This window comes from Camponotus floridanus, unplaced genomic scaffold, assembly GCF_003227725.1.
Source record: "Camponotus floridanus strain SB8 unplaced genomic scaffold, Cflo_v7.5 scaffold74, whole genome shotgun sequence".
Lineage (NCBI taxonomy): Eukaryota > Metazoa > Arthropoda > Insecta > Hymenoptera > Formicidae > Camponotus > Camponotus floridanus.
Window position 1 is genome coordinate 252,296 of NW_020229843.1, and position 12,862 is coordinate 265,157.

At 32.3% G+C, this 12,862-nt stretch overlaps 4 protein-coding genes across 6 annotated transcripts; 3 read left to right on the forward strand and 1 right to left on the reverse strand.

Moving 5' to 3' along the window:
• Window positions 1–636: 636 nt before the first annotated feature.
• On the forward strand, window positions 637–1,707 carry LOC105256222 (60S ribosomal protein L22). The gene is made up of 4 exons (XM_011265965.1): window positions 637–645; window positions 892–1,026; window positions 1,287–1,408; window positions 1,560–1,707. The coding sequence occupies exons 1-4, from the start codon at window positions 637–639 to the stop codon at window positions 1,705–1,707; spliced, it is 414 nt and encodes a 137-aa protein (XP_011264267.1).
• A 1,332-nt stretch (window positions 1,708–3,039) lies between these two features.
• LOC105256213 (gamma-aminobutyric acid receptor-associated protein) lies at window positions 3,040–5,587 on the forward strand. Its single transcript, XM_011265946.3, has 3 exons — window positions 3,040–3,367; window positions 5,003–5,200; window positions 5,318–5,587. Exons 1-3 carry the CDS (start codon window positions 3,278–3,280, stop codon window positions 5,381–5,383), a joined length of 354 nt encoding a protein of 117 aa, XP_011264248.1. The 5' UTR covers window positions 3,040–3,277; the 3' UTR covers window positions 5,384–5,587.
• Window positions 5,588–5,892: 305 nt separating this feature from the next.
• LOC105256212 (putative ammonium transporter 3) lies at window positions 5,893–9,802 on the forward strand. The gene is made up of 11 exons (XM_011265945.3): window positions 5,893–6,467; window positions 6,610–6,895; window positions 6,978–7,135; window positions 7,245–7,356; window positions 7,440–7,645; window positions 7,716–7,847; window positions 7,935–8,030; window positions 8,294–8,382; window positions 8,455–8,544; window positions 8,660–8,747; window positions 8,816–9,802. The coding sequence occupies exons 1-11, from the start codon at window positions 6,332–6,334 to the stop codon at window positions 8,971–8,973; spliced, it is 1,551 nt and encodes a 516-aa protein (XP_011264247.2). The 5' UTR covers window positions 5,893–6,331; the 3' UTR covers window positions 8,974–9,802.
• An 80-nt stretch (window positions 9,803–9,882) lies between these two features.
• Window positions 9,883–12,270, reverse strand: LOC105256211 (origin recognition complex subunit 4). 3 transcript variants are annotated; one of them, XM_011265944.3, is made up of 7 exons: window positions 12,190–12,270; window positions 11,937–12,071; window positions 11,555–11,811; window positions 11,148–11,474; window positions 10,558–11,055; window positions 10,328–10,480; window positions 10,090–10,245 (listed from the first exon to the last, which is right to left on the reverse strand). In XM_011265944.3, exons 3-7 carry the CDS (start codon window positions 11,768–11,770, stop codon window positions 10,090–10,092), a joined length of 1,350 nt encoding a protein of 449 aa, XP_011264246.1. In that variant the 5' UTR covers window positions 11,771–11,811; window positions 11,937–12,071; window positions 12,190–12,270. The 3 variants fall into 3 exon arrangements, with proteins under 3 accessions (XP_025269793.1, XP_011264246.1, XP_025269795.1); XM_025414010.1 differs by having other exon boundaries at window positions 11,937–12,258; XM_025414008.1 differs by lacking the exons at window positions 11,937–12,071; window positions 12,190–12,270 and having other exon boundaries at window positions 9,883–10,245; window positions 11,555–11,770.
• Between the last annotated feature and the right edge of the window lie 592 nt (window positions 12,271–12,862).

The following is a 12,862-nucleotide window of genomic DNA, read 5'->3' on the forward strand; positions in this document are numbered from 1 at the left end:
TCAATCATAATAGATTCGATATAAGCTGTCTATACACTAAAGTAATTATAAAGAACTAAAGTTTAGGTTTGTAAGTATAGCTACTGTAGGAAAATGCTTTAACACTTAGCCTGTTGATATATTATTGTGTACGAATAATAGAATTATATTAATTGCAATATTTCTTGTACTGTATATCTCACTGAAAAGAGCATCAGATTATTATTATATAATAGAAATATTATACAATATAGAAATATTATTGCATATTAGGCTTAAATAAATAACGTTGTGAAAAATAATCCCATGTATTCTTTTGTCTCATAAAAAAAAATTTATTACACACATACACACACACATATGTGTAATTATTTTTTGCATAAAATAATCGATTATAAATATCACTTTTTTTATAATTTTGACTATTACGTTATTTTTTGTAATTTTGACTATTATATTATTTTTTATTAAATCGAATAAAAAGTAATTATTTTCACGTAAAAACAAATACTTGAAACAATTTGCATTTTGCTCTGTGCCAAAATTTCAGAGCGAATATACACGCACGCGTAAACTAGTGTAAACGATTGTGGCGCCATATCATTCAGTAGCCAATTCTTTCATTTCTGTCTCTTTCGTCCTTCGACCGTGCACGTCATGGCTCCGGTAAGTTCTCGCTCTCGCGAAAATAGAGCGATCACTCGTAATTATGACCGAATTTCCACGAAATAATATCGCAGATAGAAAGAGCGCGTTCGACTTATCAGTCGCCTTACGTCGGATTTTCGTTTTATTTCGAGATTGACTCGATCGAGTCAGATTTGTGTATCGTTCACGTTGGATAATGACACGTGTTTTATGCAACGATGATAGTCGTCAAAAGGATTTTATCTATTTTTTTCGAATTTTTAGACAACAAAGAAGGCCAAGGGGCCGGCTAAGAAACAGGTCCTTCGAGGCAAAGGACAGAAGAAAAAGGTGTCCCTAAGGTTTACCATCGATTGCACTCATCCTGTAGAAGATAATATTATGGATGTTAGCAATTTTGTAAGTTACTTTTTTGAATTATCATAACACATCGTACAACTATCGTAATAGCTTCTTCTTCCGATAACGAAATTTCTATTCGAGATGTTTATTTAATATATTAATGAGACATAACCTAGTGTGTAAATGCTAACCTCTTTATACATGGAGAATTTTATGTAAACATCTGTCTTAAATTATGCCTGCTCCAATTTTAGTCTTATATTATTTAACATCAATGAAATTAAAATTGTTACTGATTTTGACGTAATGATTTTCAGGAAAAATATTTACAAGAGAAAATTAAGGTTGGTGGTAAAACCAACAATTTCGGCAATAGTGTTGTTTTAGAGCGTAATAAGATGAAACTCTCAATTAATAGTGATGTGGATTTTTCTAAACGGTGAGTAATTTCGTGTTCCTTTATGATTGGATTAATTGTAAAAAAAGATCTTTATAAATATTAAATTATAATATTAGGGATAACCCCTTAATTATTGTAAGCTACAGAAAGGGCGATATTTGCACTGATGTAGAAAACTTTGTTGTTATAGATATCTTAAGTATTTGACAAAGAAATACTTGAAGAAAAATAAGTTGCGAGATTGGTTGCGAGTAGTCTCGAAAGATAAAGAGACATATGAATTACGGTACTTCCAGATCAACAGCCAGGAAGATGATGATGAAGAGGATGCCGAGTAATTTTTTTTAAATTCTCATTCAATTACAGATTTATCTGTACATACTTCTTTTAATAAAGAATGATAAAATCTATCTTCTTTCTATTCAAATTATTATACATTGTGTAATTTGATATGTACTTAAATATTAAGTGTAATGTAATTTTTTCTCTTAACTTTGCTATGAAATATTTGAAAATAATCGATAAAGTGCTAGGTAATGACATTAACTAGAATATTAGTTCAAAAATTAAAGATAGAAAAGTTAAAAAAAATATTAAATAATTAAAATATTTAATTTTATTTAAGAAAAATATTTAATTTTATTTTATTACAATTATTTTCAAATATTTCATAGAGCAAAGTTGAGAGAAGAAATTACATTAATATTTAAAAATAATGTTACACTGAATTTTTAGAATTATTTTATGAAAGAATATTGATAAATTTGGAAACAATATTAAATGAAATATGTAAGATTTTAAAAAGCGAGTTATATAACACGCCGTAAATGTGCTGCAATATTTTGATTTAGGTATGGATTTATATATAATTATGTTACTGTCCAGTACTTTTCATATACAATCAAAATCTATTATTCTTCACGAAAAAGCAAAACTGCATTCAATATTTATCATGTTTTATTTCTATTATCATATGTTTATTAACGAAGAGCTTTCTACTTTAACTGCTGAGAGGGCATTAGTGTAAATTTTTTGTCCGCGGTAAAATTCGCGGGTTTTTCATTTACTTGCTCTCCAATATTAGAAAAAAGTACAATCGATACAGTAAACAATTATAGAATATGCATACCTGACAATTATCGTACACCAATTATGTACTTTCGTTGGGCGAAAAACTCGTGAAATATGCAAAGACAGTCCTGACAAGTAGTTCCAAGTCGTCGACCTCGAAATTACGAATATTGATATATAATGTCGATTGGCCACAATCTCACGTGTTCAATTTACGTTAAACCGCACGCACTTTACACTCCCGATTTTCGCGCACAAAATTCACTTTTAACATTGATACTCGCGAAAATTACCTATCTGCGCACAAAGTGATTCAAGCGCGATCGCGACCGTGACTTCCTCGCTGTTGGACAACTTTCGAGAATCGCAATATCGCAATATCGATACTATCGAAATATTCATTCTGAAGTATATCGATTCTCGAAGTGACATTCCCACCTTTCCGTGCAAGTGCAATTGTTTTTCTCCTCGCACGCTCGCGATTCGCGGCTTTGGCTCGTTGTTTCCAACTCGATATTCGAATAATAGAACGAACGATGTACGGTGAATTTTTCGAGCCACGCGAGCTTGAATAAGACCAACCGTTTTCGATATCGCACCGGGGGAAGCGGGGGATCTATTTCCTCGCGGCGGAGAGCGCTGACGTAGCGCAATCGCAGTGGCACTCGGTTATTGTTATGACAGAAGCGAACGGAGCTTGTGTTGCCGAGGATCTCTCGCGTCGTCGTCGCTTTCGTTGAGTCAGCGCAATTGTCGGGAAGAGCGGGAAGAGAGCGTGCGATCAACGAAACCGAGGGAGCTTCGTCGTGTCGCGATCCCCACGCGTAAACGGGGACAATGAAGTTCCAGTACAAGGAGGAGCATCCGTTCGAGAAGAGGAAGGCCGAGGGCGAGAAGATACGACGGAAATACCCGGATCGAGTGCCTGTGAGTACAGAGATCGCTTTTGCGTCTTGATCAAATTAAAGGCTCGAGAGGCTCGACGAAAATCATGCACGTCAATTTAGACAGGAGGCCGAGAGTCTCTCGATGCGGTTTCCTTATTCGGGAAGTTCGAGAGCGGGGCGACACGTTGGTCAAAACGATCATCCGGGGCGATCCAATCGTGTTTTCGCAACGTGCGTTTTCCGAGAGAGCCCAAGGTCGCGGGATTTTTTTTCTCTCTTTTTTGCGTTAAATCGGCCCGCCCGTATTTCGTTTGGCGAAAAACGTCATTTCGGGAATCCTCTCCTCCGCTTCCCTCATCCACCTTGTGGCATCGCGCGATTAACGTTATTTTCGCATTCCTTTTTCGTGCATCCTCCCCTCCACGCGTATTGATCTGTTTCACGTATGTGTGCAATCGACGAGGCTTTTTTCAAGCCTCTCCAAATATGCGCTGTCGAGCCTCGAGATTATTTACACCTTTAACCTGTTTACTTCGATCGCAATCGGATAAGATTACTCATTTTCTACACTAGCATTATGTATATATGCCTATCTAACAATAAGTGAAGGCGCGCTTCCGACTCCATGTCGGAATAGATTTTAAAGTAGACTTTGAAAGGAGAGAGAAGTTCTAGACCTTTGTCTCTCCTTGACGAAGACATGATTTCCTACACCTTTGTTGTTGGATCGGGCTAAAGTTTCTTCTTAGATTTATAGGCACGTAGAGTCTATCTTTATTAAGCATCATTTTTCCATTAGTTTTACGCTTATTTGCTACTCTACGATCGCGCGACACATGACCAAGTATATTTTTTTTTACGCAGTACATGATTGCACTGCACGATTTTTATTTCGAAATTTAAATTACATTTAATGTTTCTGTGCCACTAATGTTCCTTTCCTCCCAATTGTCTTTTATAATAAATGTCAATCTTCAGTCTAGCAAATTCATTAAAAAATTAAAAATTCACAAATATATTTTAATATTCACAAATCGAATTGAATATTTTTATTTTTCGCTTATATTTGATGAAACAAGAGTCTGTTAATTTTTTTGTAACTACTTATAATACTTTTATTATTTTCACAATTATTTACATATATTAATATACATATTAATTCGTGACAAAGTAGTTTCAACCTGAAAATCTAACCTCTCTCTTTCACAATTATCTGTTTATCAAAAAGAAGAGATTACTTTATCTCTTGTACATGAATCACCACAGTAAATCATCAAAGTATAATAACAAGAAATTTTTATTGATTCGCGAAATACGCAAACCAAGGTCAATATTACAAGATTTAAATCTAGATCTTGTTATTTAATAGTTGGACAAGATTCAAATATATTATGTTAAATGCATATTTGAAACTTGTCTTTGATCTAAGCAAAAAATCAGCAATTAAGCCTACTTAAAAGTTTTGTTAACAAATATTAAAATTTAGTTTGCCAAACAAATGCAACTTTATCGAAAATAGATTTATGGAAATTGATTTGTTTGTAGCTTTTAATGACATGGAAGACTGATTAATATATTTTCCTACTAATATTGTCAAACTATATAATTCATATTTTTCTGTATTTAAAAAATATTTGTGAGGTGACTAATAAAATAAATGTTAATATTGTTAAAGGTAATAGTCGAGAAGGCGCCTAAAGCAAAGATTAGCGATTTGGACAAGCAGAAGTATTTGGTACCTTCTGATTTAACTGTTGGCCAATTTTATTTTCTAATTCGTAAAAGAATCCATTTACGTCCTGAAGATGCTCTGTTTTTCTTTGTCAACAACATCATTCCTCCAACAAGTGCTACCATGGGTTCTCTTTATGCGGTAAACAATAAACATTACAATATAGTAATATAACACAATATAATGTGTATCGATAAGATATCTTGATTTTTTAATTATTGCTTATCTATACTAATCTTATCAAAATCTTTTTATTAGGAACACCATGAAGAGGATTTCTTCCTATATATAGCATACAGCGATGAGAATGTGTATGGTCATTAAACTTCCCGGAATGAGCAAATTGCCAAACCGACAAAGGATTCAGCAACCAAATCTACCATCTATCAATGTAGTCCTCATAGATGCTTTCAAAAACTGAGCATACAAAATTACATTTATCAATACTTTGTGTAAAATTTTATGTCTTGACACTGCACATTTGCTTCCTCCAAAGAACTACATAACTGTCTTGCGATGATAAAGATATTTTTTGTCGGTTCATTCTACCACCTAAAAAGGCTTAGTTCATTATATAATTTAAGAACAATTAATTTGCAGAATTATGTGATTATGTGTAACATCTAGCCTAGGTATAAAAAAAAAGAAAAAGAAAAAGAAAAAAGAAATTAAAAAAGTCTTTATATTGTCGATTACCACTACTACTTGCTGTCACATATTGTTTTATTGCACATTACAATCATAATGTTCTTTGAGATAATAGTAGATATCGTATCATTATAAATTTAAAGTATGGTATAGGATTCGATACGTGATATTATTTTCATCAGTCTAGATTAGTATTATATATTATATTGTACATGATTTTAACATTACTTAATTATGGGAAGGACGAAGACAAATTGTTAGACATGCAAGTGAGAAGAAAAATTTCTGTAATGGCTAAATGATGTGAGGCCAATAAAAAAAATTAAAACACGACAAAAATGCCAAACTTTTTTCTTATTAGATTTTTTAGATTTGTATTTTTTAAGCTCGATATATTAATCTTTTCCTTTTAATAGATTCGCTTGATCAGTTGCTGACAGAAGCAACATTCAATATACCGATTCTAGACTTGTTTTGCCCGAACATTCTAAATTTTTAACTTGTTTGTCCCCCGAACACTTCGCGCTCAATGTATACTTGAAGAACGAACAGTAGTCAACTTTCTTCTAGTTAGAAGACATCAGTAGTTAATTTTCTTCTACTAACGAAAAAAGTTTGAATATTATGGAAATGGCAAGTTATGAAAAAAATGATACAAATGTTACCGTTGATAGATATATTAGTCAATTATATAATCTTAGTCAAGAAGACAGCAACTGGATCGTCACGAGTTCTTTTATGATTTTTACAATGCAAACAGGTATTGTGAAAATAGCAAGTTTTCGAAAAAATTTGATCTATTTTCCTTCTAATTGATTAAAACGTATAAACTGTCTTTAATGATTGTCGCAAATTTTATTATTATATGTGCAGATATTAATAATTTTACATGTAAACTGTAGGATTTGGAATGTTAGAGTCCGGTTGCGTCTCTTTGAAAAATGAGGTCAATATTATGATGAAGAATGTAGTCGACATAGTCCTTGGTGGTTTAACTTATTGGATTTTCGGATTTGGACTCAGTTTTGGATTATATGAACCCAATAATCCTTTTGTCGGTATCGGAGGTTTATTCATAGATCCTCCTATCGAAGATGAATACATGGGTTCTATTTGTGCCGCGTTTTTATTTCAATTAAGTTTCGCCACCACCTCCACGACCATCGTTAGTGGTGCTATGGCTGAACGGTATTTATTCCATAAATCTTGAGGACAATAATAGTAATATAAATTTTGCATTTTATATTTATGTATACTTAACATTTTTTAGATGTAATTTTAAAGCGTACTGTGTCTTTTCGTTTCTAAATACTATTGTGTACTGCATACCAGCCGGATGGGTATGGGGTGATCACGGCTTTCTGAAGAACATTGGAGTTGTCGACATTGCTGGCTCAGGGCCAGTACATCTTGTCGGCGGTATTTCAGGTATAATCACAATGACAACGTATTTAATCAGGTATCGATAGTAATAGAAGTAATAATTTTCAATAGAAGATATATCAATCTTTCTACCTATCTATTTGCCCTTATGCAGCACTGGCTTGTGCCATCATGCTCGGTCCCAGAATAGGTAGATATGATAACGGCATCGATCCTCTGCCGCTCGGATGTCCCGTTAATGCGATCATGGGACTATTTGTATTATGGTAAAACAATCATAATAGATTACCACATCGAGAAAACACGAAATAAATATATTAATTATATAAAATGAATTCAAATCATGTAGGTGGGGTTGGTTAGCGTTTAACAGTGGTAGTACATACGGGGTAACCGGCGAACGATGGCAATATGCCGCTCGAGCAGCCGTTTCTACGATGATGGCCAGTATGGGTGGTGGTCTGATCGGTTTGGGATTCAGCTTGACTAATCCGAATGGAATCGATATTCTTAGTCAGATAAATGGTATCCTTGGTGCACTAGTGGCGGTTACCGGTACATGTTGATGAATATAAAAATAATAAAAATCAAATCAAGCTGATTTTTAATCATAATGTTATGTCAGGTGGATGTTTCTTATATAAAGCCTGGGAAGCGATAATAGTTGGGATGATAGGTGCTTTCATCACATGTATTGCAATGCCAGCGTTAGATAGATTTCATATAGATGATCCTGTTGGAGCTGCTGCCACTCATGGTGTGTTTAATCTCATCTTTTGAACTTTTATATAATCTCATAATAAACTTTTATATTTATCGCGATAACAAAAACACTTTGTTATAGGTGCAAGTGGTGTCTGGGGAGTTATCGCCATCGGCTTATTTGCTGATAATCCGTATCCTCTAGATACCACAAGTGGAAGGAAGGGTTTGTTCAAAGGTTTACAATGATTGTATATATATATCTTTTGCGCCATTATCATTATATATTATATATATCTTAAATATTCATTTTATATATATATATATATTATAAGTTTATATAATTATATATATATATATATATATATATATATATATTATATAAGTATAATGATAAATATTTAAGATATATAAACTTATATAAAATATATATACAAGTTATATATTATATAATTTATATATTATATAAATATATTATATAATTTATATAAATTTTTGTAGGAGGCGGCTGGTATCTATTAGGAATACAAAGTTTATCCGCGCTTTGTCTAGCTGTTTGGAGTTTTACTAGTTCTATTTTACTACTCTGGGTATATCATATAAGATTTCATTCTTTAAAAAAATATTAGAGTAAGATATAAGAGACACTTGTTTTTTTACAGATAATAGACAAGATAATACCGATTAGAATGTCGGTTTACGAAGAAGTTCTCGGAGCAGATCTTGTAGAGCATAGAATACGTCATTCAAAAGTATAAATTTCATTAATTTTCTTTAATTTCTATTATTTATGTTTTAATCTCTTAATTTTTTAATTTGTATTTTTATACAAGCCATCTCCAACTTATGAGATATATGTTTGTACAGATAGGTGTGAGTCGTGCCATGTCAGCGCTTCGACCATTTACTATGGAGAAACAATTGAAAAGTGTACCTCCTGTGGGTATAAATCCTGGTAAGAAAAAAATCATTTATTTAAATTCTACATTGAAATACTATACATTACTCATTTCTTTAATACAGGTCATGATTCGTTTCTCGCTCAACATAAGAGCAAAAAATTAATGAATCTTTCTAAAAAACAGCCGCCAAAAAAAATAACAAAAAATTCTCAAATTAAAACGATTACAAATTCCGCGATATCTGCAGAGACAAAGTCGCATTTTGCTTGGGTGAATTAAGAGAGAACTCGTATAACACGAGACCTATATACTTCATCGGATTTAAATTTATTACAAATGTATAAACATATACACGTGCATTAATTTCGTCGCACATTCCCTAATATGTCCGAAAAATATGTGTATACGGAAGACACATATTCCTTAATAAATATTTTTAAGTTCTTATGCATTCACACATAAATAAATATTGTTCATGCACATACACACGCACGCACACACGATACAGAGATAAATGGACATGATAAACAAATCACAGACAAACTGAATTTTAATATGTAGCCTATGGCACGGATATCTTTTCAGTTAAATAATTTTAAAATTATTTATAACATTAAGATCATCCCCGATAAAATATCTATGATCATTATTCTCGTATTATATTAATGTTCATTATTATAGGAAATAAAATATTTCCATAAATATTTGTGTCTTTATAGTTTCATATACCAAAGACGATTGTACAGAGAGAAATTAGATTATATTCTACTTCGTTTATATATTGGCAGGAATTGTCACTGAAAACTATACATTCAGTATATATTCACAAAATACCATCCTTCTTTTTCCTTTTCAGATATTGTACTAGCGCATGTTAAGAATATTTACAATATCATTATACCTAATATTTTTCTTGAAATTTTGTTGCAAATAATACTTTAAAATACTTTTCTAAACTGATTTTTTAAAATTTAATACTGGATACACATGTATGCATGAATGGGAGGATTTATAAATATTCTGGAAGAATTTATAGACTAGAATATCACACCTTTTTTAGATTTACATAATGTATAAGTAAAATTCCGCGTATTTTTTTTTCCTAATTTTTTTCGTACAATATCGTTTTTGTCATAATTATTACTTAAAAGTAGTTCAATAATTAAATTCAACATATAAAAACTGTGTGTCTAAAAAAATTAACTATTGTATTCTATGCTACTCTATATATGTAGTTTATAGTATATTGTCTATATAAGTGTGATATAAAGTATTGTAATATCTAAACCTGTTCTACAAAGACTGCTAAAGAAGGAGACTTACCAATTACATTTAATATATGTAATTTTATGGAACACAATAGGTTTATAATAACTTACCATTAGCTTGTCATTATTATATATTACTTAATGCCCATTGAGAAACTTCTGTAGGAAGGCCTGAATAATTTTTTACAGCATCCATAACTTGCTGCGAAGTTAATGTAAATTTGTAATACTGATATTCTTTTTCAAATTTTGTGTTTCCAACTGGTACCAAAATTTCTAAATTCTAGAAAATATATATGCATGCTTATCCAGTTTTTCTTCAAATATTTAATAGAAAAAAATAATTTTAAATATGGATTCCTTACCTTGATATGTTCAAAAGCTTTCATGATAACTGGTTTCTGAACAGACTGTATAGAGGAATTTTGATTTACAAATTTAATATAGCGATTGTAGACCGTCTCAAAATTCAATGGTTCACCATCATAAATCTCTACCTCATGTTTCATTGCTATGATCTATAATAATATTGCATTAAGTCTTTATTTTATTATAAAAAAATTAATTTCATATAAAATAATTGTAAGAAACACACTAAGCACATTTCCAAAATGGATAATCCCTCAAGCATCAACAGTTTATCATCCTCTGAAAAGACTTTACTCGCTTCCACAAAATCGTTCACTTCCAATTTCTGATGTTTCTCGGATAACGTCGAAACAGCGACTGCGAGAAAATTTCTAAAGCTCCTCTCACTTACATCGATATGATACATTCTCTTGAGTAAGTTCACCATTGTAACATTGCTAGTTAAACTTTTAATGTAATCATTCCACATAGAACCAAATTGTGGATCTATTGTACAATCATCATATTGTTGCTCGACTTTATTTACGTTCTCATCATCAGGTAAGCTGAGAAGATTTTGAAAGAGTTCCAGACGATCATCAAACGCAGACATAGGCTGTTCTGAAGATGATGTATCACCAGGAAACAAAAATATTTGGCGATGTGAAAATCTTGATTTGACTCTCTTTTCCAGTAACTCCACAACATCTAATCTACAAGTTATCCCTAATACACATATTGGCACCTGCAAAAAGTTTTTCATTCATGTAAAATTTTTACTTTTACTTTTGATTAAAATCTTTTTTAATCAAAATTTTGATGTATTTGAATACTTACCTGTGCAGATTGTGCAACATCAAATAAATTATACAATAATGTCTGATTGTGATGTCCACAGAAAAGATCAAACTCATCAAGTATAAATATGATTGGTTTTGAACGTTTCTTATCACCAGATTTCAAACAATCTAAAAGGAAACTTAAATTTTCTGCAAATGTTCCAAAAACCTTATCACCAACTACATTTTCTAATTGCATTTGACGAGTCAGATCTTTTAGCGCTAAACGATCATCAGTATGAACTAGTCCATGTAAGTTCACTATTAATGCATTATCTTTAAAGCTTTTTAAAGCTGATAATTCTTTTAAAACGCTATTGATAAGCTGAAATTATATAAGTTATGTATATTACTTATATATATATATATATATATATTATATGTATAATTGTAAAAGATATCTACTGTTGTTTTTCCACTGCCTCTGGGTCCAATTAGCAAAGCAGAATTGCTTTCACCCATTTCAACAGTACGTTTCACTAAATCCAATACATGTAGTCGCTCTTTAACATGATGTCTAAACTTGGTTTCAGGACACATTATTCTACGCTTCAAGTATTTTCGTGTAAGCAATATCATATTGTCTTGAAAATCAATTGCCATATTTTTCTTTTTACTCATTATTTTTTTCAAAATTAAGCTATTTAACAAATATAGAGAATCTGTAATTAAAAATTGATCGAGATTTTAAAAATAATAATATATTCTTGAGATGCTTCATGCAAATCGATAAAGTTCTACAATTTTTTATTTTATCAATAAATTCAATTTTTACCATTAATCGTACCTTTAGAATTTAGGACGAATGTTTATAAATATGATATGTATTCAGGATGAGCGTCAGAGGACATAATCGAATCCCTTGCGAGCAAAGTTCAACGACTCCAGAAATATGTATTTTTTGTGTAAATTTATACGAGTTCTAGGGGATTAAATATTTTTCGATCGATTACCACGATTACTGTATTTTTTTTATACAAAATAATGTTGTACGAATGACAGATAAATAATCCGGTCGCACGCCGAAAGGAAATATTTACCAAACACGGATATGATGTAACGATGTAACACAACCACCGGAGAACTGCACTGAACTGTACTCTGTACTCTGCGCTGCACCTTTTTAGATTATAAGCAGCAGAGAGAAGACTGAGAGATGTCATGGTTAGGTTAGGTTAGGTTAGATCGAAAAAATTTATCGTTTAACAGTTGGCAGCCCTACGAGATAGGCTATGCAGCACTGCGCGTATATAAAATAAATTTGAAATCGCTTCTAGCCTAACCATCTTCACGCGATCGACTTTATTTGAATTGCACGGCATCGCATCGAATTATGATGCGGCGCCGATTTGTTCGAACGTAATTCGGGACATCGCGATACTGTATAAGCGTCGAATGAGCACGAATTGTCACGCAAATATGATAAATCACATCTACTCACCGTTCACCGGCTGTTCCACAGGCCGCTCCACTCGCTCGCCTCGGGACGTCCCATTCCGATCTTAATGCACACGATATCATCAACGCGAACGCGCGACACTTTATTTGGCACTCCCGATATTCGCTCGCATCCGATAATCATCATCAAGGACGCAAATAACGCGACGCGACTTCGCTCCATCTTCGCGATCGCGCTATCACTGAACTGTGAAAAATAGCTGTCGCGCACTTTCACCGACATATTATGAAAGTCGCGCGATCATCCTTGGACAC

Excerpts from the sequence above, each read along its gene's own strand:
- LOC105256213 (XM_011265946.3), top strand. The coding sequence starts at position 3,278 with ATGAAGTTCCAGTACAAGGAGGAGCATCCGTTCGAGAAGAGGAAGGCC. Across the intron at positions 3,368-5,002 it reads AATACCCGGATCGAGTGCCT|GTAATAGTCGAGAAGGCGCC; the intron begins GTGAGTACAGAG and ends ATATTGTTAAAG. Across the intron at positions 5,201-5,317 it reads CCATGGGTTCTCTTTATGCG|GAACACCATGAAGAGGATTT; the intron begins GTAAACAATAAA and ends TCTTTTTATTAG.
- LOC105256222 (XM_011265965.1), top strand. Across the intron at positions 1,027-1,286 it reads TTATGGATGTTAGCAATTTT|GAAAAATATTTACAAGAGAA; the intron begins GTAAGTTACTTT and ends AATGATTTTCAG. Across the intron at positions 1,409-1,559 it reads GATGTGGATTTTTCTAAACG|ATATCTTAAGTATTTGACAA; the intron begins GTGAGTAATTTC and ends TTGTTGTTATAG.
- LOC105256211 (XM_025414008.1), bottom strand. The coding sequence starts at position 11,770 with ATGAGTAAAAAGAAAAATATGGCAATTGATTTTCAAGACAATATGATA. Across the intron at positions 10,481-10,557 it reads CCATTTTGGAAATGTGCTTA|ATCATAGCAATGAAACATGA; the intron begins GTGTGTTTCTTA and ends ATATTATTATAG. Across the intron at positions 10,246-10,327 it reads AAGCTTTTGAACATATCAAG|AATTTAGAAATTTTGGTACC; the intron begins GTAAGGAATCCA and ends TATATTTTCTAG.
- LOC105256212 (XM_011265945.3), top strand. The coding sequence starts at position 6,332 with ATGGAAATGGCAAGTTATGAAAAAAATGATACAAATGTTACCGTTGAT. Across the intron at positions 6,896-6,977 it reads AGTGGTGCTATGGCTGAACG|ATGTAATTTTAAAGCGTACT; the intron begins GTATTTATTCCA and ends AACATTTTTTAG. Across the intron at positions 7,357-7,439 it reads ATGGGACTATTTGTATTATG|GTGGGGTTGGTTAGCGTTTA; the intron begins GTAAAACAATCA and ends CAAATCATGTAG.